Source organism: Rhinolophus sinicus, linkage group LG07, assembly GCF_036562045.2.
Source record: "Rhinolophus sinicus isolate RSC01 linkage group LG07, ASM3656204v1, whole genome shotgun sequence".
Taxonomy (NCBI): domain Eukaryota; kingdom Metazoa; phylum Chordata; class Mammalia; order Chiroptera; family Rhinolophidae; genus Rhinolophus; species Rhinolophus sinicus.
Window position 1 is genome coordinate 82,854,537 of NC_133757.1, and position 25,155 is coordinate 82,879,691.

Here is a 25,155-nt window from a genome sequence, read left to right on the forward strand (position 1 = left end):
CTGCTCAAGTAACTTATTTTACTTAATAATGGCCCCAAAGCACAAGAGTAGTGATTCTTGCAATTCAGATATGCCAAAAAAAAGCTGTAAAGCATTTAAGTGAAAAGGTGAAATTTTTTGACTTAAGAAAAAACCATATAGGGATTGGTATTATCCACGGTTTCATGCATCCACTTGGGGTTTGGGAATATATCCCCCATAGATAAGGCGGGACTACAGTAGTATTACTGCTTTACTATAAAGGATACAACTCAGGATCAGACAAAAGGCAGAGATGCGTAAGGGCAATGTGGGGTGGAGGTACGGCTGAGGGGAGTAGAGGTGGACGGGGGGGCTGCTGAGCTTACACACCCTCCAAGGACACATCACTCTCCCAGCATCTGGTTGCGTTCAACGCAGAAACCCTGTGAACCCTGTCTTTAAGGGCTTGGTGGAGGTTTCCTTACATGGGCACAATTTATGAAAGCATTGGACATTAGTGATGAAGTAACTCTCCAGCCCTTCTCCTCTCTCCAGAGGCTGGGAGCTGGTGCTGAAAGTTCTAAGCTTGTAATCAAGTCTTGGTGTTTCTGGTGTCCAAACCCATGCTGAAGCTATCTAGGAACTGGCCAGGTTTTGCTATTTTTTGTGAAGAGTTCATCAACTATTGCTTAAAGTTTATGCCTGCACTGTCTTCCCCATGGGTTCAGCCAATTCTTTCAGTTGGAGTGTGCTCTTGCTATATTCACTGTTCTTTTATTAACAAATCAGAAGCCTCTCATTGGGCCACCCAGCTAAGCCTGTAGTTAGCTGGTCACTATGAATGTGGAAAATCACTGGTGGTTATTGCATCCAGTCAGGATGTTCCATTCCACCAGAGCTACAATCGTGAAGAACAGAACTAAATGACAGAAGATGTTAAAGGATCTGCTTCATTGAAGGCAACAAGTAACAATTTGAGAAGGGCCTGTATCAGACCTGGAGGAACTTCTAATGACCTGGACTGAAGATCAGACGCAGAAGCCTGATCCCCCCTCAGCACCGTGACAATCGTGGCCAGGGCACCAAGTTTGTTTGCAATGTTGAAAGAAATGTAGGCTGGACTAGACTACAATGTTGAATTTACTGTTAGCTCTGGGTGGTTTAAATGGTTCAAGAATTATCCATTATATAATGTGAAGGTGAATGCTGAGTCTGTGAGTGCTGATGTGAAGGAAGCTGAAGAATTTTTGGAAACTGGATAAGCTAATTGTGGAATAAAATTACTTGCCAGAGCAAATATTCAGTATGGATGAAACCTCCTCCCTATTCTGGAAATGGATGCCTGAAAGGACTTCCATTCCTAAGGAGGCCATGTCAATGCCAGGTTTCAAGGTTTTTAAAGACAGGATATCGGTCTAACCTGGGGCAATGTTGCAGGCTACCAATTGAAACCCTTTGGAAGCTGGCAGTGAGAAGCCCAGGGCCTTCAAGCATATCAGTAGGCACACAGTGCCCGTGAACCCCAGGAATAAGAAGTCATGGATGACCCAGCTTCCTTCCCAAGATGCCCTCCTGAATTACTATGGCAGTAAAATGGAGAAGTTCTGTTTGGAGGATAACATACCTTTCAAGCATTATTGTTGACAATGCTCCTGGACACATTCCTTTTAATGGTGATCTTCTTCCCATTAGCAAAGTAGTGTTTCTCCCACCAAACACCACCTCCATGATCCATGCAATTGATTGAGAAGTTATAGCAGCTTGGACGGACTACTACCTGAGGACCTCTGCCCAGGTCATTGCTGCAACCGAGGAAGACACTGAGAAGACACTGATGCAATTCTGGGAGGATTACCGCACCTATGACTGCATCAAGAGCCTTGCTTGGGCTTGGAGTGATATCACCAAGGAGTGTATGGATGGCATCTGGAAGAAGACACTCAGGTTCGTGCACGACTTCAAAGGATTTGCCAATAATGAGGCAGCAAAAATGCACAAGGCTGTGGCTGAGATGGCAAACAACTTTAACGTGAGTGTAGATGAGGGGCTCCGAGAGGGGGTTCCTGAGGAACTGACTATGAGGGGTTGTTGTACTTAGAACAGGAACAGAGGCAAGAGAAAGGAAAACTACAGAAGACAAAGAACTCCCAGGAAAAATCAGTGAAGAGTTTAGCAGAAGCTTTTGCAGACCTCAACATGCTCCTTAAAGTCTGAAAACATGGACCCAAACAATGATTTTCATTAACAGAAATGTTGATGCTGCATTATCTGCTTACAAACAAATCTGATAAAAACAAAACAAAACAATACACCATGGGCATATTTCTGAACAGTGACACCTTCTCAAAAGCCTCAGGCAGGTCCTTCAGGTGTTCCAGAGGAAAGCAGTGTTATCAGAGGAGACGACAGCTCCATGCGTGTTAGTGCCACTGAAGACCTTCCAGGGAGATAGGATGTGGAGGCGGGGACAGTGATATTGGTGATTCTGACCCTGTGAAGGCCTGGGCTAAGATGTGTTTACTTTTTAACAAAATAGAAAAAAGCTTATAAAGATATAAAGAAAATATTTCTGTAGAACTATGCAATGTGTTTGTGTTTTAAGCTAAGTGTTATTACAAGAGTAAAAAGTTAAGAACATTAAAGTTTACGAAGTAAAAAGGTCAATTTTTATTTTTGAATTTTCAAAAATAACTTACTGAAAAAATATTTTTAAATTTAGTGGAGCCTAAGTGTCCAGCGTTTGTAGCCAAGAGTAGTGTACAGTATGTTCTCGGGCTTCACTCATTCACCAACTCACCCAGAGCACCTTCCAGTCCCGCAAGCTCCATTCACGGTAAGTGCCCAATAAGGTGTATCACGTACACAGATATTTACCAGTTATTATTGCCTACAGTATTCAGTACAGTAACATGTTTGTAGCCTAGGAGCAATAGGCTACACCATGTAGGTTCGGGGGTAGTAAGCTATACACAGGTGTGTAGTAGGCCATATCATCTAGGTTTGTGTAACCACACTGTTTGCACAAGGATGAAATCACCTACAATGTATTTCTCAGAACATATACCCATCATTAAGTGGTGCATGTGTGTAATACTTGTTAGCATTTGACTTAAAAAGCTAATAAAATATTTCTATGAAACAACAGAGGCATTCCTTTAACCAAAAAAATGCACATACTTTTAATCACACATCATCAAACATAAATGAAAACATTGAAGAAATGCATGCAGCTACAAGTAACAGGAAACACCCCCAGTTTTCCTGACATGAGGGTGATTTTTCTCGCATGGAAGGCCCAGGTCAAGGCAGCCAGTGTACAAATGCAGCAGAGAAACAAACTCCCATGCCATTCTTTCTGACGGCAGCATTGTAGAGGTGTTGGTGAATCAAGAAAACATACTCACCAGCACTGTTAACAGCATAGGTGTTTCCTGTAAAAATTAGACCTCATATCGATACAATCTAGAGAAGAGGGGAATCAGACAATACTCCCAAGCACAAAAGTCTGATTTAGCTTCCTGGTGGACACAAGACGGCTGACAGAAAAATCCACACTGATGGGTCTTTTATGTGGCAGTTCTGAAGACATCAGAGGAAATCTACACTTCTCAAAAATGGGTATTAAGCAGTTGCTGGTGGTTTTAAGGGCAGTTTTGACTGTAAGTGCAAAGACTCAGGACAATGGGCTAGAAGCTGATGTTTCAAAGCTCCTGTGTATCTGCTTCCCCACCCCCCATTGTGGCTCCTAAATCTGACTAATGTCTTCTTTGTTTTTGCCTTCCAAATCTCATGCAAGTGAGGCTATTAATGAATTCTAACATGGACCACAAAAGGCATGGATTCTGGAAAATCTAGTTCCTAACATTACCCACAGGGGACTATCTCCAGCTCTAGATTTTGTTACCCTGTCGCAGCTCCCTCTTCTTAAATCAATGTCTGTTCAGGAAATAACAGTCAGCAAAGAAAAAGCAAAGGCCCAAATATAAAAATAGTTAATTTACATGAAAATATGGTTTTTCATTAATTTGTCATACAAAGTATTACAATTGTTTACACATATGGAAAACGGAAAGAGGCACTTATACCTGTCATCTAAAAAAGGAGCTTTGTCAGTAAGAAAAGTAGTACATATATAATGAACTATGGCTGTCCAAGAACTGTCACAAGGCCAGTAGGAAAATACCACTCTGTTAAATTTCAATGGTTCCTTAACACAAAACAAATAAAACATTATAAAACAATTGCATTTTAGAAATGCCCTTCAAACAAGCTACAAAATAGAAAAAATATTAACTGTTTTAAGGAAAAAGCACTAACCTATCAATCTTAGGTACTATTGTTGAATTTAGGTACTTACAGAATTTTCTCACCTCAATATTCATTTCTGAAAGTAATCAGTAGAAATCCACATTCCAATTATGTACTTTAAAATAAAAACTTGATAAAAGCAATACATTTACAACTTTACTAACAACCACTTCATGCTGAAAGTTGTCTGGAACATTACAAATGGGTTAATTTCTATCAAGTTTTCTCATGTTCTTTATATTTCTCTTTGGTGGGAGTTCACACGTAAGGCTGTGAGCCAACTGAACTCTTTCCCACACAGTTTACATTCATGTTTTACCCAGTGAGTCCTTTCATGTCTTTGGCAGGAACTGGGATATTTAAAGTCTTTCCACGTTCTTTACATTATATGATGTCTCTCCAGTGTGCACTCTTGCATCTTCAAGTGGTTGTGTGACAAATAAAGGCTTTACCACAATGTTTGCATTCATAGAATTTCCTCCAGTGTTGAGTTTTGTGTATTTAAAAACCTAGATGAGAAATGAAAGCTCTACGACATTGCTTACATTCATAGGGTTTCTCTCCTGCAATTTCTTTCATGTCTTCAAAAACTAGTATCTGAAGTTTCTCCAAATCTTACATTCATAGGGCTTCCCTCATGTATGAATTCTTGTTTCTAAGCAATTGTAAGCTCTATAGGCTTTACCACCCTGCTTATATTCATAGGGTTTCTCTCATGACTTCTTTCATGTTTTTGGAGGGAAAAGTAAAACCTGAAGGCTTTACCACATTGTTTACATTCACAGTCTCTCTCCAGTGTGCAGTCTCATGTCTTTTTAACCTGTTTATGGAAGAAGGCTTTCCCACATTCCTGGCATTTATAGGGTTTTTCTCCAGTATGAGTTCTTTTATGATTGTGGAGGGAACCATAACATCTGAAGACTTTACCACATTGTTGACATTCATAGGGTTTCTCTCCAGTGTGTCGTCTCATGTGTACTTTTAAGGTTTGCTTATAGGAGAGGGCTTTCCCACAGTCTTTACATTCATAGGGTTTCTCTCCCGTGTGAGTCCTTTCATGTATCCGAAATGAACTGGGAGAAATAAACACTTTCCCACATTCCTTACATTTATACGGACCATCTCCAGTGTGACTGATCACGTATACTTGAAGACATGACAGATAACTAAAGGCTTTCCCACATTCTTTACATTCATAAAATTTCTCCCCAGTGTGAGTTCTTTCATGTTTTTGACGAGAACTGGGGCAACTGAACGCTTTACCACATTGCTTACGTTCATACTGTGTCTCTCCTGTGTGAGTTCTTTCATGTGTTTGAAAAGTATACTTATATCTATAGGCTTTACCACATTGTTTACATTCATAGGGTTTCTCTCCAGTGTGCAGTCTCATGTGTACTTTTAAGGTTTGCTTGCAGGAGAGGGCTTTCCCACATTCCTGGCATTCATAGGGTTTCTCTCCGATATGAGTTAATTTATTATTTCGGAGGGAATCATAACATCTATAGGCTTTGCCACATTGTTGACATTCATAGGGTTTCTCTCCGGTGTGTAGTCTCATGTGTATTTTTTAAGGCATAGTGACGAGAAAAGGCTCTCCCACATTCCTTGCATTCATAGGGTTTCTCTCCAGTGTGAGTTCTTTCATGTCTTTGAATAGAACTGGGAGAAATGAATGCTTTCTTACATTCCTTACATTTATAAGGTCCTTCTCCAGTGTGATTGATCATGTGTATGCGAAAGCTTGAGCGATCACCAAAGACTTTCCCACATTCCTTACATGCATAATGCTTCTCCCTAGTGTGAGTTCTTTCATGTTTTTTATGAGAACCAGGATGACGATAGGCTTTACCACATTGCTTACATTCATACCATTTCTCTCCTGTGTGAGTTCTTCCATGTGTTTCTAAGGAACTGCAATCTGTGTAGGCTTTTCCACATTCCTTACATTTAGTTTTTCTCTCCATTGTGATTTCTTTCATCAAAAAATTGGAGATAACTGAAAGCTTTATCACATTTCTTACATTTATATGGCTTCTCTTTGTATTTGTGATACTCGTATGGTTTGTGCCCAGGGATGTATCTATTAAGGAATGAATGATGCATGAAGATGCTTCCACATGCACTAGATTCGTGTACTTTTATTCCAGTGGTTTCTTTCAGATTCATATTGGAAATAAGGCTGAAGTGTTCTCCATACTGATTACCCTCTTTACTTTCATAGAGTCTCTCTACCCTATGACTTCTGTAAAAAAATGAGAAGTACAGTATTAATGATTTCATTAACAATTTCATATTAATTGTAGAGTATTTAAACTACCTTTTTATAATTTATATCAAAACTGTACATTTTCTGCTTTGAATTGTTTAAAGTTGAATATAAGGAATGCTTTGCAAGAGGACTTCATCCTTGCTATCATCAAAACAGTAATATTCATATGTAAAATTTATTGATACTATTTTGAAATGAGTGATTTTGAAAATACTATTTTGACATTAATCATCTAATGTCACACATAAGAAAGTATTTTTGGTAAAAATTTTCTAAGTATAACTAAATTTGAAACAAAGGTTATGGTTTTGTTTCCTTCTCTTAAAATTTAATAACAAAAGGATTCTTACATGAGCCACTACTTTTTATTATGAGTGTGACTTACTTTAGTTTTCTCCCTTTGTTTTTGTACTGATCATCAATGTCATGATCATCCGATTTTCCCCCTAAAATAAAGATTAAAAACAAAACAAAACAAAAAAACATTAGAGAGAAATGGATTAGATTCTAGGCAGAATTTTAGCCATTGTCATACCTAGTTTACTTACCAATGTTCTACCTTTCCACTATCTAATTCTTAGAAAAATGTTGATGAGCAAGAAACACTTGTCTTCTAATTGACGAAGTGTAGGTAACTTGTCATCCTTACCTACTGAGGCCAGGTTCCTAAAGGTTTCTCGCATCAGATCTCTGTAGAGTGTCTTCTGTGAAAAATCCAGTAAGACCCATTCCTCCAGGGTGAAGGTCACGGCCACATCCTCAAAGGCCACTGAGTCCTAAAACACCCAACATATGTGTACAGTAGGATGTGTAAGACTGACAATAGGGGATATCGATACTTTATTTTTATGAAGATCACGTATAATTCTGATGTGTCCAAACATTTATTCTGTAACTGATCATCCGAAATTTACTCCCTATTCCACACTTACTTCCTCATACATTAACAGCATCATGAACACATGGAAATTGCTTACACACTTTTACGGTGATCACATTAAATCTCCCAATGGCAGGGTCCACAGCATGTTGGAAAATGACTGAAATGTTATACAAATGAAACAACTATTTTAATAGCATCAATATTTTGTAAGAAAAACTCTCATCTACTTATTACCCACCATTGTCAGCCCTCGATGAGGCAGAGGGTCAAATCTACATGTACTAATCAGTAAAAACAGAGTGAAGAACTAAATGCTTTTTCCTCCATTCTGATCACCACACATAAGAGTTCAGGAAGGCTGTGGAAATCCAACTTTTAATAAGATCCAGCTGGCTATATTGTCCCTGAAGTACTCCAGGCCTTTGGAAGTAGTCAGATGCAGTAGGCAGAATTCTTGTAGGAAGTATAGCTTTTAACTTGTATAATATGTATCATGGACTGCTTTTCCTTTCTCTACTTTGATGGGCTAGAAAGTTAACTAAAACACACAGTTCAGACACTAGGAAGAAGGAGTGAAAACAGACCACAAAATCCCTATGCTCATATGCCTCAGGGCTGCTTAGAGCCAATTTTGGGCACACATAGTGACACATTTGCCAGAAGAGCTCTTTATGGCACAAAAACACTGTGCCCTGTGACATGGTGACCTTGAGGAACAGTTTAAAGTTTCTGATTGCAATTGCGTTCACTGAAAATCACAATGGTGAATTTGCCTATGAGTATAACATATGAAGGACTCAGCAGTGCTTTCCTCCAAAAGAACATAAAATCTCCATATTCATATTTGTAGGAGAAATTGTTTCCCCACCAGCCACCTGAGTCTGCATTCCCAATTTCTCAAATTCCCAAGCTCCTCTGTGGAATAATGGAGCATGATATCGTGACCTCTCAGCATATCAATCCCTTAACTGATGACACCGCACACGACTAATAGTGTATGAAGGGTCTATTACTCCCATAATTGAGGAAAGCAAGGCAGGCCTCTCCAGCAGTCATGAAATGGCTCAAGAAAGTATGGAAAGATGTGGGGACTTTTTGTAAAATTGAGATTAGGGGTGGGTTAGAGTGAGGGCTCACACACGAGAGCAGGATCTTACGAGGACTGAATCTTTCACCACCACCAAAGGAAGGGGCACCAAGGCACTCTCATTACTTTGTATAGATGTGGATGATAGAGGAATGAGGAGGGATGGAACGGTAAAGCTATTATCTATCAATCATCAATAACTGGGGCAGAGAATTCAGTTTCTGGTCTGGTATTTAAGAAACTTGGAAGCCATCATTCCCAACCTCATCAGGGAAAAAAAAGAGAGAGCAAGAAAACCTGAAAGAAACAACTCTTCTTAGACCCATAAGAACACTGAGGTCATAGGCAAATGACTCTCTTCAAAACTAGAAAACAAGAGTGATGTCATAGGAATGGTGGCAGCGAGGTGGACTTCTTGAGTTCTCCTCCGGAGCTTACCACAAATTGAACATCTATAACCCATCAAAGGACTCTCTGCTCCTCACACAGAACAGCTAAGAGACTAGTATGAGGGTTACTTGAAGGTGGACAAATTGGGAGAGCAGGGAAAGAGGGAAGGGAGAGGAGTGGAGACGGAGACACAGGGGGTCCCAGGACAGAACAGAGACCACAAAAGCCAGGAGGTGGGCTCTTTCCCTGCAACCCACAGCTGATCTCTCCCACCGAGAGAGCAGCATATCCAGCATTTGAGGCAGTAACCTCAGCTAAGACCTCCAGCTGGGCCCTGGGTCAGACAAAGGACGTAAACGCCATACCTGGGCCCCTCCCCCCACTCTCCCAATCCTACTCCTGCCCTTCCATGAGCAGTAATGTCAGATTACAGAGGAGCCATAGTGCTCAGGATCTGGGAAGACCCAGCAGCTCTGACCCAGGGAAGAGGCTCGTAAGAGTGTGATACTACTTGGCTGGGAGAGTGAAGACTCCTCCATCCCCAGCCCCCACCTTTCTGGTCTGCCTAGGGCAGGGCAATTACAACTGCTGAGACACTCCCAGGGATCAGCAGTAGGTGGCAGACGCAGCTCTGGGCTTTCAGCAGCTCAGATATCTCCCGCCCGCCACACACACACACACACACACACACACACACACGGAAGAAGTTCCCTAAGACTCAGGAGAACTGGGCACCAGGCTGATTGTGTCACTCTCAGTGCACATATATGCAGGCAAGTGCAGAAACTGCACTGACTTTGTACAAACTACCATACAGACCTCTTAGACCCACTCATCCAAATCTGCAGTCCCAAGGTCACTCTGGGCACCAGGTGACCGGCTCTGCCTGCACAATACGCAGAAGACTCTTTGGTACAGCAGAGGACAACCTGGAGATTACTTGGTAGGCTTAAGCCAAGACTAGCGCTGCTTTTTTTGTTTTATTTTGTTTTTATATCTTTGATATTTTTGCCTGTGTTGAGTGTGGGTTATCGGTTGTTTTTACATGTGAATGTATTTGGTTTCTTCTTTGTTGTTGTTGTTGTGCTTGGTGATTTGCTTTGTTGTGAAGTTGCCCTACACCACGGCCCAGCTCAAGAGGCATAAGATTCAACACACCCAGAGACCAACTCCAGACCAAACCAGAGTACTACCGCGTTTGACCTACAAGTGACACACCCAGAGGGAATTCGCTACAGGCACAAGAGCCCATAGAGGCCAAGTCTCATTTAAGCGGTCAACCCTCACACAGCAGAACATCCTGCTGTGGGCAGAGCCAAGTCTCACAACTAGTCAGCCTAGGAGTCAATCCCACTTACTCACAAGCTAAAAGCAATTAAAAATCAACTTTAACAGGACAATATACACAACACAAGAGTCACCTTTGGAGCACATGCAGAGGAGAAAAGGAAGTGGTGCAAGTCAAATATAAAGGACACATACCACATAAGATAACCCAGCAAAAACTAAGAACCCAAAGGGATCTACCTAATACATCAAAGCAAACACAGAGACTCAGACAGAATGGGGAAACAAAGAAACATGTCCCAAATAAAAGAACAGAAGAAACTTCCAGAATTGGAACCAAATGAAATAGAGGTAACCAACCTATCAGAGACAGAGTTCAGAACACTGATGATAAGAATGTTTAAAGAGCTTAGTGACGACATAAAGAAGGATAGAGAAATCATAGTGAACAACCAGTTAGAACTAAAGAATACAATAACTGAAATAAAGAACACACTTGAAGGAATTACCAGCAGGTTACATGAAGCAGAGGATAGAATCAGCGACTTAGAAGACAAGTTAGCAGAGATCACACAGAGAAAATGGTTTAAGAGACCTCTGGGATAACATCAAGCGCAACAGCATGTGCATCATAGGAATACCAGAAGGTGAAGAGAGGAGGCAAGGGATTGAGAACATATTTGAAGTAATAATTTCTGAAAACTTCCCTAACCTGGTGAAGGAAACCGACATACAAGCCCAGGAAGTGCAGAGAGTTCCAACCAGAATAAACCCAAACAGGTCCACACCAAGACATATTCTAATTAAAATGGCAAAGGTTAAAGACAAAGAGAGAATCCTAAAAGCAGCAAGAGAAAGACAGCAGGTTACATACAAGGGAACTCCCATAAGACTATCAAATGACTTTTCTACAGAAACATTGCAGGCCAGGAGGGAGTGGGAGGAGATACTCAAAGTGATGCAAAACAAAGGCCTACAACCTAGATTGCTTTATCCCGCAAGGCTATCATTTAAAATTGAAGGAGAGATACAGAGCTTCCCAGAAAAGAATAAGCTAAAGGAATTTATTAGCACCAAGCCAGCATTGCAGGAAATTTTAAAAGGGCTTCTGTAAACAGAAGAAATATGAAAACAATCTAACTACACATTTAAAAAATGGCAATAACTATGTACCTATCAATAATCACTTTAAATGTAAATGGATTAGATGCTGCAATCAAAAGACATAGGGTGGCTGAGTGGATAAGATAGCAAGACCCTTGTATATCCTGTATACAAGAGACTCACCTCAGATCAAAAGACACACACACAGGCTGAAAGTGAAGGGTTGGAGTAAGATATTTCATGCAAATGGAAATGAGAAAAAAGCTGGAGTTGTGATACTTATATCTGACAAAACAGACTTTAAAATGAAGAATATCTTAAATGACACAGATGGGCATTATATAATAATAAAGGGATTGATCCAACAGGAGGACATAACCCTAGTAAACATCTATGCACCCAACATAGGAGCACCTAAATATATAAAACAGATATTGGCTGACATAAAGACAGAGATCTACAGTAACATTATCATAATAGGGGCCTTCAACACACCTCTTACAACAAGGGACAGATCTTCCAAACAGAAAATCTATATGGAAACAATGGCCTTAAATGACACATTGGACCACTTGGATTTAATCGATATTTTCAGAGCATTTCACCCCAAAGCTGCGGAATACACGTTCTTCTCAAGCGCACATGGAACATTTTCCAAGATTGACCACATATTAGGCCACAAAACAAGTCTTGATAAGTTCAAGAAAATTGAAACCATACCAACTGTCTTCTCTGACCACAGTGCTATGAAATTAGAAATGAACTACAGGAAAAAAACTGGAAGACACACCAATTCATGGAGGCTGAATAACATGTTACTAAATAATGAATGGGTCAACTATGAGATCAAGGAAAAAATCAAAAGGTATCTCGAGACAAACGAAAATGAAAACACAACAACCCAAAATCTATGGGATGCAGCGAGAGCAGTCCTAAGAGGGAAATTCATAGCATTGCAGGCCTACCTAAAGAAACAAGAAAAATCACTAATCAACAGTTTATCTTCACACTTAAGGGATCTGGAAAAAGAACAGCAAAATAAGCCCAAAGGGAGTACAAAGAAGGAGATAATAAAGATCAGAGTGGAAATAAATGAAATAGAAACCAGAAAAACAATACAAAAGATCAATGAATCCAAGAGTTAGTTTTTAGAGAAGATAAACAAAATCGACAAACCTTTAGCCAGACTCTTCAAAAAAAAGAGAGAACCCAAATTAATACAACCAGAAATCAAAGAGAAGTGACAATGGACACCACAGAAATACAAAAAAATTTAAGAAATTACTATGAGCAACTATATGCCAACAAATTTGACAATCTGGAAGAAATGGACAATTTTCTAGAAGCATACAACCTTCCAAGGCTAACTCAAGAAGAAACAGAAAACCTGAATACACTGATTACCCCAAGGAAATTGAATCAGTAATCAACAATCTCCCAACAAACAAAATCCCTGGACCAGATGGCTTTACAGGGGAATTTTACAAAACATTCAAAAAAGAATTATCACCTATTCTCCTCAAGCTTTTCCAAAAAATCCAGAAGGAGGGAAGGTTCCCAAACACTTTTTATGAGGCCACTATCACCCTGATCACAAAATCAGAGAAAGACACTACAAAAAAGAAACAACAGGCCGATATCTCTAATGAACATAGATGCAAAAATCCTCAACAAAATATTAGCGAACAGAATTCAGCAATACATTAAAAAGATCATACACCATGACCAAGTGGGATTCATTCCTGGTATGTAAGGGTGGTTCAACATCCGCAAATCAATTAATGTGATACACCACATTAACAAAATGAAAAATAAAAATCACATGATCATATCAATAGATGCAGAAAAAGCATCTGACAAAATCCAGCAGCCATTTTTGATAAAAACCCTTATGAAAGTGGGAATAGAGGGATATCTCAACATAATAAAGGCCATATACGATAAACTAACATCAGCTAACATCATACTCAAAGGGGAAAAGCTAAAACCATTCCCGTTAAGATCAGGAACAAGGCAAGGTTGCCCACTTTCTCCACTTCTATTCAACATAGTGCTAGAAGTTCTAGCCACAGCAATCAGACAAGAAAAAGAAATAAAATGCATCAAAATTGGTAAGAAGGAAGTAAAATTGTCATTATATGCAGATGACATGATACTATATATAGAGAACCCTAAAGACTCCACCAAGAAACTATTAGAGCTGATAAATGAATTTAGTAAAGTAGCAGGATACAAAATTAATATTCTGAAATCAGTTGCATTTGTATATACCAACAATAAAACATCAGAAGGAGAAATTAAGAAAACAATCCCATTTACAATTGCTTCAAAGACTATAAAATACCTGGGAATAAATTTAACCAAAGAAGTAAAAGATCTGTACTCAGAAAATTATAAGACACTGAAGAGAGAAATTAAAGAAGATACAAATAGATGGAAACACACACCATGTTCATGGATAGGAAGAATTAATATAGTTAAAATGTCCATACTGCCCAAGGCAATATACATATTCAACGCAATTCCCATCAAACTACCAATGACATCTTTCACAGAAATAGAACATATAATCCTAAAATTTACATGGAACCATAAAAGACCCCAGATAGAAGAAATAAATCTTACCATTTGCCACAACATGGATGGACCTAGAGAACATTATGTTAAGTGAAATACGTCAGACAGAGAAAGACAAATACCATGTGATCTCACTTATATGTGGAATCTAAAGAAAAGAATAGATGAATGAACTAATCAGAAACAGTCTCAGAGACACAGAGGAAAAACTGAGGGTTGCTAGATGGGAGGAGGGGTGGGGATGGGGGAAGGTGAGGGGATTAGAAAGCAGTCAATAACCACAAGATTTCCACAGGGTTACGAAAGTTAATCTGGGGAATGTAATCAATAATGTTGTAAAGATTTTATAGGATATCTGATGGACACTTGTCTCGTTAGGGACACCACCTCAGGGAAGATGTAGATGCCTGATCACTGCACTGTACACCTGAAGCTGAACAATAATGAATGTCAACTACAATTTTATATACATATATATTATATATATATATATATATATATATATATATATATATATATATATATATTATATATATATTTACAAGAAGTGGAGTACAGCATTAGGAATAGATACAGTGGAAATGTAATGGCTGTGTGCAATGTCAAAGGGACAGTGGATGGGGGTAGGAGGGTTGACACTGTGTGAGGGGTATAAATGATAAATGATAAATGTCTAACTATTAAATTGTTTTGTGCACCTGAAACTAATAAAAAAAAAACTGGAAAAGAAAAAATAAAAATGACATTTTAAAATATGCCCCAAGTTTTCTGTTCTTAATAAGGCCTGTCTGAAAACAGTCTATTTCACCAGAGACTGATGCAAAGACAAAAAGAACAAGACAGAACACAATGTCCAAGGACTGTAGAGCAGTGACAGAAGGTTGAAATACACATGATAAGAATACCCAAAGGAAAAGAAAGAAAGAACTGAAGTCATAATCACTGAGATTCTCCAAAAATTAATCACAGATGGCAAATTGTAGAAGAAGCTCAGAGGACACCAAACATGAAAAAAAACAAAAATGCTCACCAAGTATATCATATTCAAACTAGAGAAAAATGAGAAACAAAGAGACTTTTAAAAAGGCAGAGGGCAAAGCACACCTTACAGAGAAAAAATGTTAGAATTAAATCATACTTCTTTTCCGAAACCATGCAAGCAAAGAGAGAGTGGAGTAAAATATTTAGTTTTAAAAAGGAAAAAAAAAAAAAAGGCACTCTTCTTGTTTTCAAAACCCAAAAGCTGGTCCTTAGAAAAAAATTAATTTAATAAAACTAATAACTGTTTAGTGTCAAGATAACAGAAAAGAGAGAAGACAAAAAATACTAATATCAGAATTAATAAGAGGGGGAAAGGAACATGAAAAAGGATTTGATAAAATCCAACATCCATTTATAATAACAAACCAGTAATAGAGGGGATCTATCTATTCTTGAGAAAAAACAGCTACATGACACCTGTAGCTAACATCATACTTCATGGTGAGAAACTAGATGCTTTTCTGGTAAGATTCGGAATAGGGCAAGGAGATTTCCTCTCACCGATAACATTCAACATTGTAGTGGAAGCCCTAGCCATGTAATAAGAAAAGAATAGAAAATAAATGGTACACAGAAGCAAGACATAAAACTATCTTTGTTCCATATGACATGACTATTTATGGAAAACATCTGAAAGAACCCACAACAGAGATAACGCCTGAAATTAATAGGAATATAGCAAAATTGAAGGACACACTAGTCAATTGTTTTCCCATAGAACCACACAAATATAGTGAACTGATAGTTGACAAAGGAGTAAAGGAAAATAAAGGCTTGTAAATAAATAGTGCTGAACATAATGGATATCCATATACAAACACGTACAGACCTTGATCTTTTTACAAAAATTAACTCAAAACAGATCATGGATCTAAATGTAAAAGTGAAAAACTCCTAGAAAATAACATACAAGAAAATATAGGTGACTTTGTATTTAATAATGAGTTTTTAGATAAGATACCAAAAAGAATCCATAAAGGAAAAATGTTTTACTTCATTAAAGTGAAAACATGCTCTGTAAAAGGGTTAAGGGAATTAAAAGGGAATAAACAGTCACAGCCTATGAGATTAAAACCTTTTGTAAAACACTTACTAATAAGTGACTACTATTCCAAACACCCAAAAACTCTTAAAGCTCAGCAGTAAGACAAATATTTAAATAAAAATGGGCAAAAGACCTGAACAGACAACTCACCAACAAAAAATACAGAGGGTAAATAAGCAATATGAAAACATGCTCACCACGTCACTGTGGTATTACAAATAAAACAGAGATAGATATCACTACATACTTATGATAGGTTGGCCAGTAAAGGAATACACAGAGTCAGGCAAGTAAAGAAAATTTTATTGTAAGAGGAAGCTGGACCATCTGAGCCAAAAGGACACTGCAGCCCCGAGCGACTGGGTGAGGGGGGTTATAAAGGGGTGGTGCTGACAGGATGGCATTTTTTAACAGAAAATGTTGATTGCCTGCAGGCCAGCAGCTGTGTTTTGTCTTTTCTGTTATCGCAAACATGGCTCTGTCTGCAGGTACAGGCCAACAGATATTTTGTTGTTTTCTTGCAGACATTATCTATTTATCTATATTTCTATATCTACATAGACATTATCTATATTTCTTGCAGAAATCTATTTCTTCCAGGCTTTATCTATAAATCAGGGTCTCTGAAACCTAACAACTTAATCAGATGCTGAAAATTCACAACACTTAGAACAGCAGATACAGTGGAGATGTGAAGCTACAGGTAATCCTCATTCATTGCTGGTGGGAATGCAATTGAGCATTAGAGACAGGAATTTTCTGTCAAGAAAGCCTACACGTGAACGTTTGTAGGGACTTTATTCATATTTGGCAAGATTTAGAATTAAGCTAGATGTCGTTCAAGAGCCGAGTAGATAATCAATTAGTGGTAAATATATACGATGAAATACTATTCAGAAATGAGGTATCAAAGCATAAAAACACACTGAGGAACCTTAAAAGTACTTTGCTAAGTGAAAGATGCTAATCTAACAGGACTTCCACTGTAACCTGATTCTAAGAATAGGACATTGTGGAAAAGAAAACTACGAGCCAATGAAAAGATCTCCGTAAAGGATTTGAGGATGGAAGAAGGGATGAAACAACAGGTGGGGAATAAGGTATTTTTAGGGAAGTGAAACTTCAAAACACAGAAGGAAGGGATACATGTCATTAAACATCCGCCCAAACCCACAGATCCTATAACACAAATGTCAACGCCAATGTTAACTGTGCACTTTAATGCAACAATATTGGCTCAGTAATTGTTAACAAATATACCACAGTCATGCAAGATGTGAAAAATAGTGCAAACTGTGTTGAAACACAGGGGTCAGGTGGGAATTTTGTACTCTCCAAATAATTTTTCAGTAAACCTAACATTGCTCTAAAAACAACTGAAATCTACAGAATACAATCTCATTACAATTCACCCCGATAACTGACTGATGGGTGAAACAGGCCATGTGTCATTCACCCGATCTGACCTTACGTCAATAAGCCAGCCTGGTGCTCTAGGAGCCTGAGAGCAGGAAGGAGGAGAAACGTCCATGGAACGCCGTGTTGGAGAGCGTGCCATCTATATTCTGAGAAGCGCTATGGTCACTGTCAGTGTCTGGAACTCCAAGTGGATGAGGCTTGTCCTGGTTTGAGTCCTGGTATGTAGACTTAGTAATGGATAGACAAGTGTCACCTACATTTATATTCTGGGGATCTGAGTCAAGAGATTCCCAGAGTTCTTTTACCACAAAGTGGCAACTCTTAGACCAAGAGCCTGTGAACATATGCAGGTGGGGACAATTGCGGGCCAGCAGCACAACAACTGCCTGATGCTGGGTGAGCTGTGGCCCTTGGGCTTGGTCCTTCATCAGAAACGTCCCAGTTCAGGGATGAAGAGCAGCAACTCTCCACGGAGCTCCATCATGAACGAATGTGCTCTGTCCTCCTGAAAGCCTGCGCTGCCCACGCTGTGCATTCAGTGAACCCCAGGGAACTCTGTCTGGGGAGTGATGACCTCCTCCAACACCACAGCATTTTTCAGTGGGCTAAACAGAGAAGGTGCCACCCTCCTACAGGTGGCATAAGCCAGAGGGCCAAGATTTGGCTCCATCTGTCACATGGATGTATGCGCAGGAGTCCTAACCTGGTGGGTGCCTTTCCCCAGGCCAAAGGCATAACAGTCATCTCAGCAGAGGGTCACATGCTCAGTGTTGATGAGAGCCTCTGTGTTCAGGAGGTCCCAGTACACGATGATAAAAGCACAAATGGCATATAGAGTGGGGCCTAGTGCAGGTTTTTGTATCAGAAGCCTATGGACAACTCAGGGCCATCATGGGTAACTCCAGGAGGCATGAGAGAAGGTCACTGAAGCCTCAATGGGAAGGAGACTCCAAAGTCACTAACAGGAGTGCCTGTTTTACGGCAATTTAAAAAGTCTAGAGCTTTCTCTCGTAAAGGTGCCCTCAAGATGCGCCAACTTGCCAGTAACAGCATCAATGAGCTCAAGTAAAATTTGCGACAAAGAACTATGTTGCCTCCCAACACCAAAATAATCTAGCAGGTGCTGCCGGTGCTGAGAGGGGCTGTTGAGGGTCAGGAAGGAGCAGCCCTCTGAAAGAACTTTCAGAAACTGAACCAAGGTATTACAACCACACATTATGTGGGGATCAATGGCCCATCCACTTCTTTGTGAGCTCCTTTTTTCACTATTTGTATGTTGTGAATGAATGTGAAACAAATGTCGTCCAAGGAGGACGTCATTAGTGTCATGTCATACCTGTGCTCCTGGAGGAAACTGAATGCAGTTCAGAACCTGCCTGCAGACACTCTGGGATGGCAAGGCTACTGAGGTTCCCTGAGGGGAATGAGGTAAAGGCATGTCATGTCACTTCAGAGGTGAAGGCCAACTGCAGCTGAGAGGCTGCTGACATAGGCACTGAGCAGACCAGACTTGGCCAAATCTATGAGAGCAGAATGTATATCAGTTGCTGAGAGGACGGAGGCAGTAATTTCCTTAATGTTGGGGACTGGGAATAGGGCTATATTTGCTGCAATCCACTGTAAGGTAACATTCATTCTTTCTAAGTTCAAGGACAGACCAAATAAGGCTGCTAAAAGAGACATTGGGAATAGTCACTTCTTCCTAAATAGGTTTCTTTTAGGAGTTCTCATTATTCAGGGTCCTGCTTAATTTACACTGGGCCATATTAATAATTATACTGGGGGTGGGGTAAGATCTGTGGAACCTGACCACACATCGCCAATAAACATGGGTACGAAAAATACTCATCTGCAATGGCTTCTTTTTACATAAAGAAATACTAACAGGATGATTAAGAAGGGATCAAAACTAGTCATTTTGTCAAGCCAATTTGGAAATAGTGAAGACTTAATTTAAATTTATGAATGAGTTCAGAGCTTTCCAGCTCACCAATAGATACTTTAGGACAATGGGTGATATGACAATGAGGAATTTAGGCAAGGTGAGAGTTCTGCTGGTGAAGGTGAAATAGACCTATTTATCCTCTGTGTTGTATTAAAAAATTCCCCTATGACGAGGTAAATTGCTTAAATTTAGTGGAATCCCCAGGTATATCTCTAAGTTGACACCTAATTTGATTAATTATATGAAGTTTTATGAATTAGTGCATGACAGATATTAGTATTAATTCCAACCTATGTTGCAGAGGATCAAAAGCCAAGCAGGGACCTTTGCTCTTGTTATGTAAATTCTTTTAGTATATTTTGGATTTGCAATTGGGTCAAATTATGAACCCTTGTTTTAGTACCTTTTGTCTCTTCTCTCCCTCCTGCTGTCCTTCCCATTTTACATATAAGGTCACTGGATATACTTTTGCTGGGAGAAGTTCCTGTCCACCTTGGTATTCATAAAATGTATTCCTCTAGACGGCCTCACATCACTGCCATGAGGGTAACAAGCCTCCTCCATGAACACTGGTTGCTTAATAATTGAGTTTAAATACACTGGGCTTAAAGAGGTTTAAACTAATCCCTTTGCTGTGAGGTTATGGGTGCTGTCCCCCATCACTCAGAGGGTCAGGATCTTTGTTGCAATAGAGACAGGAGCAGCAGTAGCAGTTAATTAAGGGTCCCAGTGAGCCCTCTGGTATGGGGGCGGGGTGTACTCAGCCCACTCTGAAAAAATTGCTCTTTAAGGAGTGAGCATCTGATGGGCTCACCTCATTCACAGGGTACAATCATCCTCATACTTCCCCTAAGATGCCCTCTTATGTTGGCAGGACCCCAGATTCAGTCACACCTTCACTCTGAACACACAGTTAAGTAGATTTCAACCCAAGACATTTACCCAGGACCACTGTAAGGAGGGCCCCATTCCCATACTCCTGCTCCCAAAGGACAAAAAATTACCCACTCAGAGACCTCTGCATACAGACCCCAGGCTGGGTGGGTCCACAATACAGCGCAGGGCAGCACAGCTCACAGGAGGGCTCCCCAGCGAGCAGCAGCTCCCAGTGCAGGAGCCTCCAGGCTTCTCATCAGCCTGACAGGTAAGAAACAGGAGGGGGAATGGGAGGGGTGGGGCTTAGTGTCAGGAGTGAAACATCAAATATGTGAAGCCTGAACATTCATTACAAGAACAAACATTGGTAAGAAAAACAGGCATTTGCAATGGCTTGTGTTTATATAAAGAAACACTAATAGGATGAGGAACAAGTGTTCAAACCTGGTTATTTGAGGGTGGACAGAGTAAGAGCACAGGAGTGGAGCAGAATATGTGGGCAGAGTCTTGTTAGGAATATTTTTAACCTTCTATTTACAATTTATTTAAAATAAGAGAAATTTATATACACCACATTTTCCTATGCTTAATGTTTTTAATTCACCTTTGCTCTTTAAAATTAATTTTAAATTTTCTAAATAGGAAACCGCTCCAAGATTTAATCCTTTAGACATTAACGAATATAAAACCAGACAATAAAATATTTACTCTTTCTAACTAAAATGACAAGGTATATAATAGTTTGTCCCTCCACTATACAGTATATCACACTGGAGATATTTTTAGAAATTAGTTGCTTATTAGTGCACTAGGGGTTTGCAAGGAAGCCCTGCAAAGGACTAGGAATTACAAAGATTTACATAAGCTTTGAGATGTTTTCCTCATATCAATAAAAGTAGAAGTTCAACTGCTTTTTCCTCACATCCATTCAAATAAATTAGGAATAATATAGCCTCTTAAATGTCAAAGTAGTCTAAGGAGAGGCACAAACAATCATGAACTAAAAATGGAAAAAGCACCCAAGAACTTAAATACACCCATCTCACATCTTCAGGTTTTCTTGCCTAATGAAAAAAATAGTATTTATTTTCACAATTTTCTTGCCTTATATCTTATCTCTCAATCAACTTACATATTAAAAGCCCAGGTGCTAATGGACACTAAAATCAAGGAGCTGAAATAGTCAACGGAGAAAGAAATCCAATGAAAAGAAACACTAATATTGTAATCAAAACAGATAAGCAGCCTGCTAACCCACAGTTAAGAAGAAAAACCCACATTCAGAAAATTAAACACATCCACAAACTTGGGGTCTAGACACCTCCGATTGAGACAGAACCCCTGGAATGGGTCAGTCCCTGGGGAAGGAGGGAGGGACACACAAGCAGCTCCAGTAATGGATTCTGGGAGCTCCACACACACCCCCTCCTGTAAGCATGGAAGCACTCCCTCCCCCAGGCTTCCATTCTCAGTGAGGAAACTCACAGCCTGATCCAGTTTAAGTTCTGACCCACATGAATTCCCCAATTCATAAACCTTTTGTCCACGAGACACAACACGCGATCTTCACAGACTTCCTCAAAGTTCATGAATTGTACTATGAGTGCACCTACACTGTGGATGCAAAACTCAAAAATAAGGTCTAAAAATGTCTAAGCCTAAGAAGCCACCTCAGAAAGGACATCACCCCCTCCCCAAAAAAACAAATGTACCTGCACCCCCAGCTCTCCAGGGCTGCAGCTTCTCTCAGGGTAAAGGCCCCTCCACGCTGAATGTGAGCAGGAAGGACACCTGCAGGGGAGGCTCCCCAGGAAGAACCACTGGGCCTTCAAGTACTTCCCTTTGCAGGTCAAGGGGCTTTAGCCTGAGTCACTGACCACAGGCCTGTGTGTCCCAGTGTAGTTGCTCTAGACAACTGGTATTTTAAATACCACAAAATCCGTGTTTGAACAATCCAGCAAAATCACTTAAATCCAGCCTTCAAGTGGAAAAAGAGGGAAAAAATTGTAAGGCACTTTGCTAGCTCAAGAAAACCTCAAGTATCTATTCCTTTCAGAAAAAAAGATTTCAGTCAAATTTATTTGCATGGCAAAAGGTTGGTTTTAAATAATTAATCATACTTGAACACTTCTGGTCTACAAGTCTAAGCCCTGGAATTTTATTTGAAAACACCCAAAAGTAAAGAACAGACCTCAGAAACTCACTATACACGCTGAGGGGAAGAAAATAGTGAAACCATGATTGTTAGCAAATGAGTGGGTAATACTGGAATTTTGTTTTTTCCTGAAATTCATCTTTTTCTTGCCTGTTTGGAAACACTGTTTTTGAAGCTCTATCAACCAAATACATTTTACCCTTACTGAAAAACGGAGACTTAAAAAAGTGAGTAAATCTTTTCAAGGTGACAAGCGCAAGGAGTGGCAGTGCTGACAGGAGAGATCACCCAGGAAAGTTTCCCAAGTGGAGCCTCCACCCAAAGGACTTCCCATAGGACATCTGTGCCCAGGGCAGGTCCTGTGGGAGAGGAAGGGGATTTTCATGCAAAGTAGTTCCAGGTGGGTATTTTCTGATTTCTCTCCTGTAAAATACACACAAATATAATCTTTAAAAATGAGCCACCCAGGTTCCTCAAAAAATTACGAATAGAATTGCCATATGACCCAGCAATCCCTCTCCTGGGTATCTACCCAAAAAATCTGAAAACATTTAGAGATAAAGACACGTGTGCTCCAATGTTCATTGCAGCTTTGTTTACGGTGGCCAAGACATGGAAACAACCAAAATGTCCTTCGATAGATGAATGGATAAAGAAGTTGTGGTATATATACACAATGGAATACTATTAGGCGGTAAGAAAAGATGATATAGGAACATTTGTGACAACATGGATGGATCTTGAGAGTGTAATGCTGAGCGAAATAAGTCAGACAGAAAAAGCAGAGAACCATGTGATTTCACTGATATGTGGTATATAAACCAAAAACAACAAAAGAACAAGACAAACAAATGAGAAACAGAAACTCATAGACACAGACAATAGTTTAGTGGTTACCAGAGGGTAAGGGGGTGGGGGTGGGGGTGGAGATGAAGGTAAGGGGGATCAAATATATGGTGATGGAAGGAGAACTGACTCTGGGTGATGAACACACAATGGGATTTATAGATGATGTAATACAGAATTGTACACCTGAAATCTATGTAATTTTACTAACAATTGTCACCCCAATAAATTTAATAAAACAAAACAAACAAAAAAAACAAAAAAAATGAGCCACCCATGGCTCGGGGCAAAAATGACAGTTAAAATATCAGGTCTGTTTGAAATGCACTCAGGACAAACAGTTGATAATGACGCTATGAATCACTGAAGGCAAGTTGGCTTTAAGAATTCAGGAGGGATCTGGAAATTTAGAAACTTATTGCCAGTCTGGAGGAGAGCTAAGCTGGGGGGATAGGGTGTCATGCAGGGTGTCATGTGGAGTCTCTGGTCCCGCTCCCCACATAAGACCGCAGGACATGGTGAAGCCAAAAAGGAACACCCACGGAGCCATAGATAGGGGAGTCATAACACTATAGTCACGCTGGTGGCTGGGTTGGAGACACAGGAAGCAGGAGCCACAGGATCCACAACCTGCTGTCCTCTTCTCTCTTTGCCAACCCACCCACCTTGCTAGCCGCAATCCTCAATCCACGCTTGCCAACCACCATCTTCTTGCTAGCCCCCATTTGCTGCTAGCGTAGCCACAGCAGTTATATTAGTGGCCAATGGCTCACGGGTTACAGCTGACAGCCAACTAGCCACAGCTGATGGCCATCCAATCACAGTTGATGGCTATTTACTACCTGAGTCAGTACCTTTCCATGTGAGGCCGAGAGCCTGGAAACTGCACTCCTGGCTCTGTCCCCACACAGGGTCAAGGATTTGAGAGTCTGTTCCCCCAAATTTGGAAAACTCAGGAGAAAACGGGTCTCATGAGAAAGGAGGGGCTGACGGCCCTACAGACCACAACTCCTCCTACGCACGAACCCCCAGTTACTGAGTCACGATTGTCCCCTGATGACCCTCCCAGTAGTCACTGCACAATCTGGGGAGACGCAGGGCTGTGGGCGCAGAGCTACCCGAAGTCGCTGGCGGGCAGCGACGGGTCAGGACGCCCGGGTGCCGGCAGCTGGCTCAGCCCCCACGCTGCGAGCAGGAGGGGACTGAGGTCCCCACGGAACCACCAGCGGACTCGGGTCCACAGACTCCGGATGTGACCACCGAGAGGCCGGTCCCGACACCGCCGGTTCCAGCCGTTTGGAACCAGCCCCTTATCCCCGCCTCCGCACCACCCCGCACACTCACCATCTCTAGGTTCCCTGAGTCTCCTTCAGTCCTTCCTGTGATCCCCAAGACCAGTGTAGATCACAGCGTAACAAAGGGTGCGACAAAGGCTGCCGCAGAGCCACCAGGGACCGTTAACAGCACACTACTCCCCAACTTAACCGAGGTATGAGTTAGAAGTGCACGGGGGAGCTTTGCGGTGCCCCACCCACCTCCAGGAGAAGCGTCCCTGATTGGACAGTGCACAAGACCCGCCTCCGTGTGCCTGAGTGACAGGGGGTGAGAGGAGTCTTGGCTCTTCGGAACCAGCCAGGGCTGGAAGGCAGGAACCTGACTCAGCCTGGCACATTTATTTGCGTTTAAACAGAACTATTTCCTGGCCGGGGGCTGCCTCTATTACCATGTTTCCCCGAAAATAAGACCTAGCCGGACGATCAGCTCTAATGTGTCTTTTGGAGCAAAATTTCATATAAGACCTGGTATATTATATTATATATTATACCTGGTCTTATAGTAAAATAAGACTGGGTATTATATTTATATTATATTATATTATATTATATTATATTATATTATATTATATTATATTATATTATATTATATTATATATTATAAGACCCGGTCTTATAGTAAAAT

The 25,155-nt window shown here is 40.5% G+C and overlaps 1 protein-coding gene across 1 annotated transcript; it reads right to left on the minus strand.

The window, feature by feature from the left end:
- Positions 1–3,135: 3,135 nt before the first annotated feature.
- LOC109454376 (uncharacterized) lies at positions 3,136–24,668 on the minus strand. Its single transcript, XM_074338121.1, is given in 6 exon segments — positions 3,136–5,839; positions 5,841–6,225; positions 6,227–6,514; positions 6,927–6,987; positions 7,191–7,317; positions 24,541–24,668. Coding segments are annotated over 6 exon segments (1,629 nt in total). The 5' UTR covers positions 24,544–24,668; the 3' UTR covers positions 3,136–5,074.
- Positions 24,669–25,155: the final 487 nt, after the last annotated feature.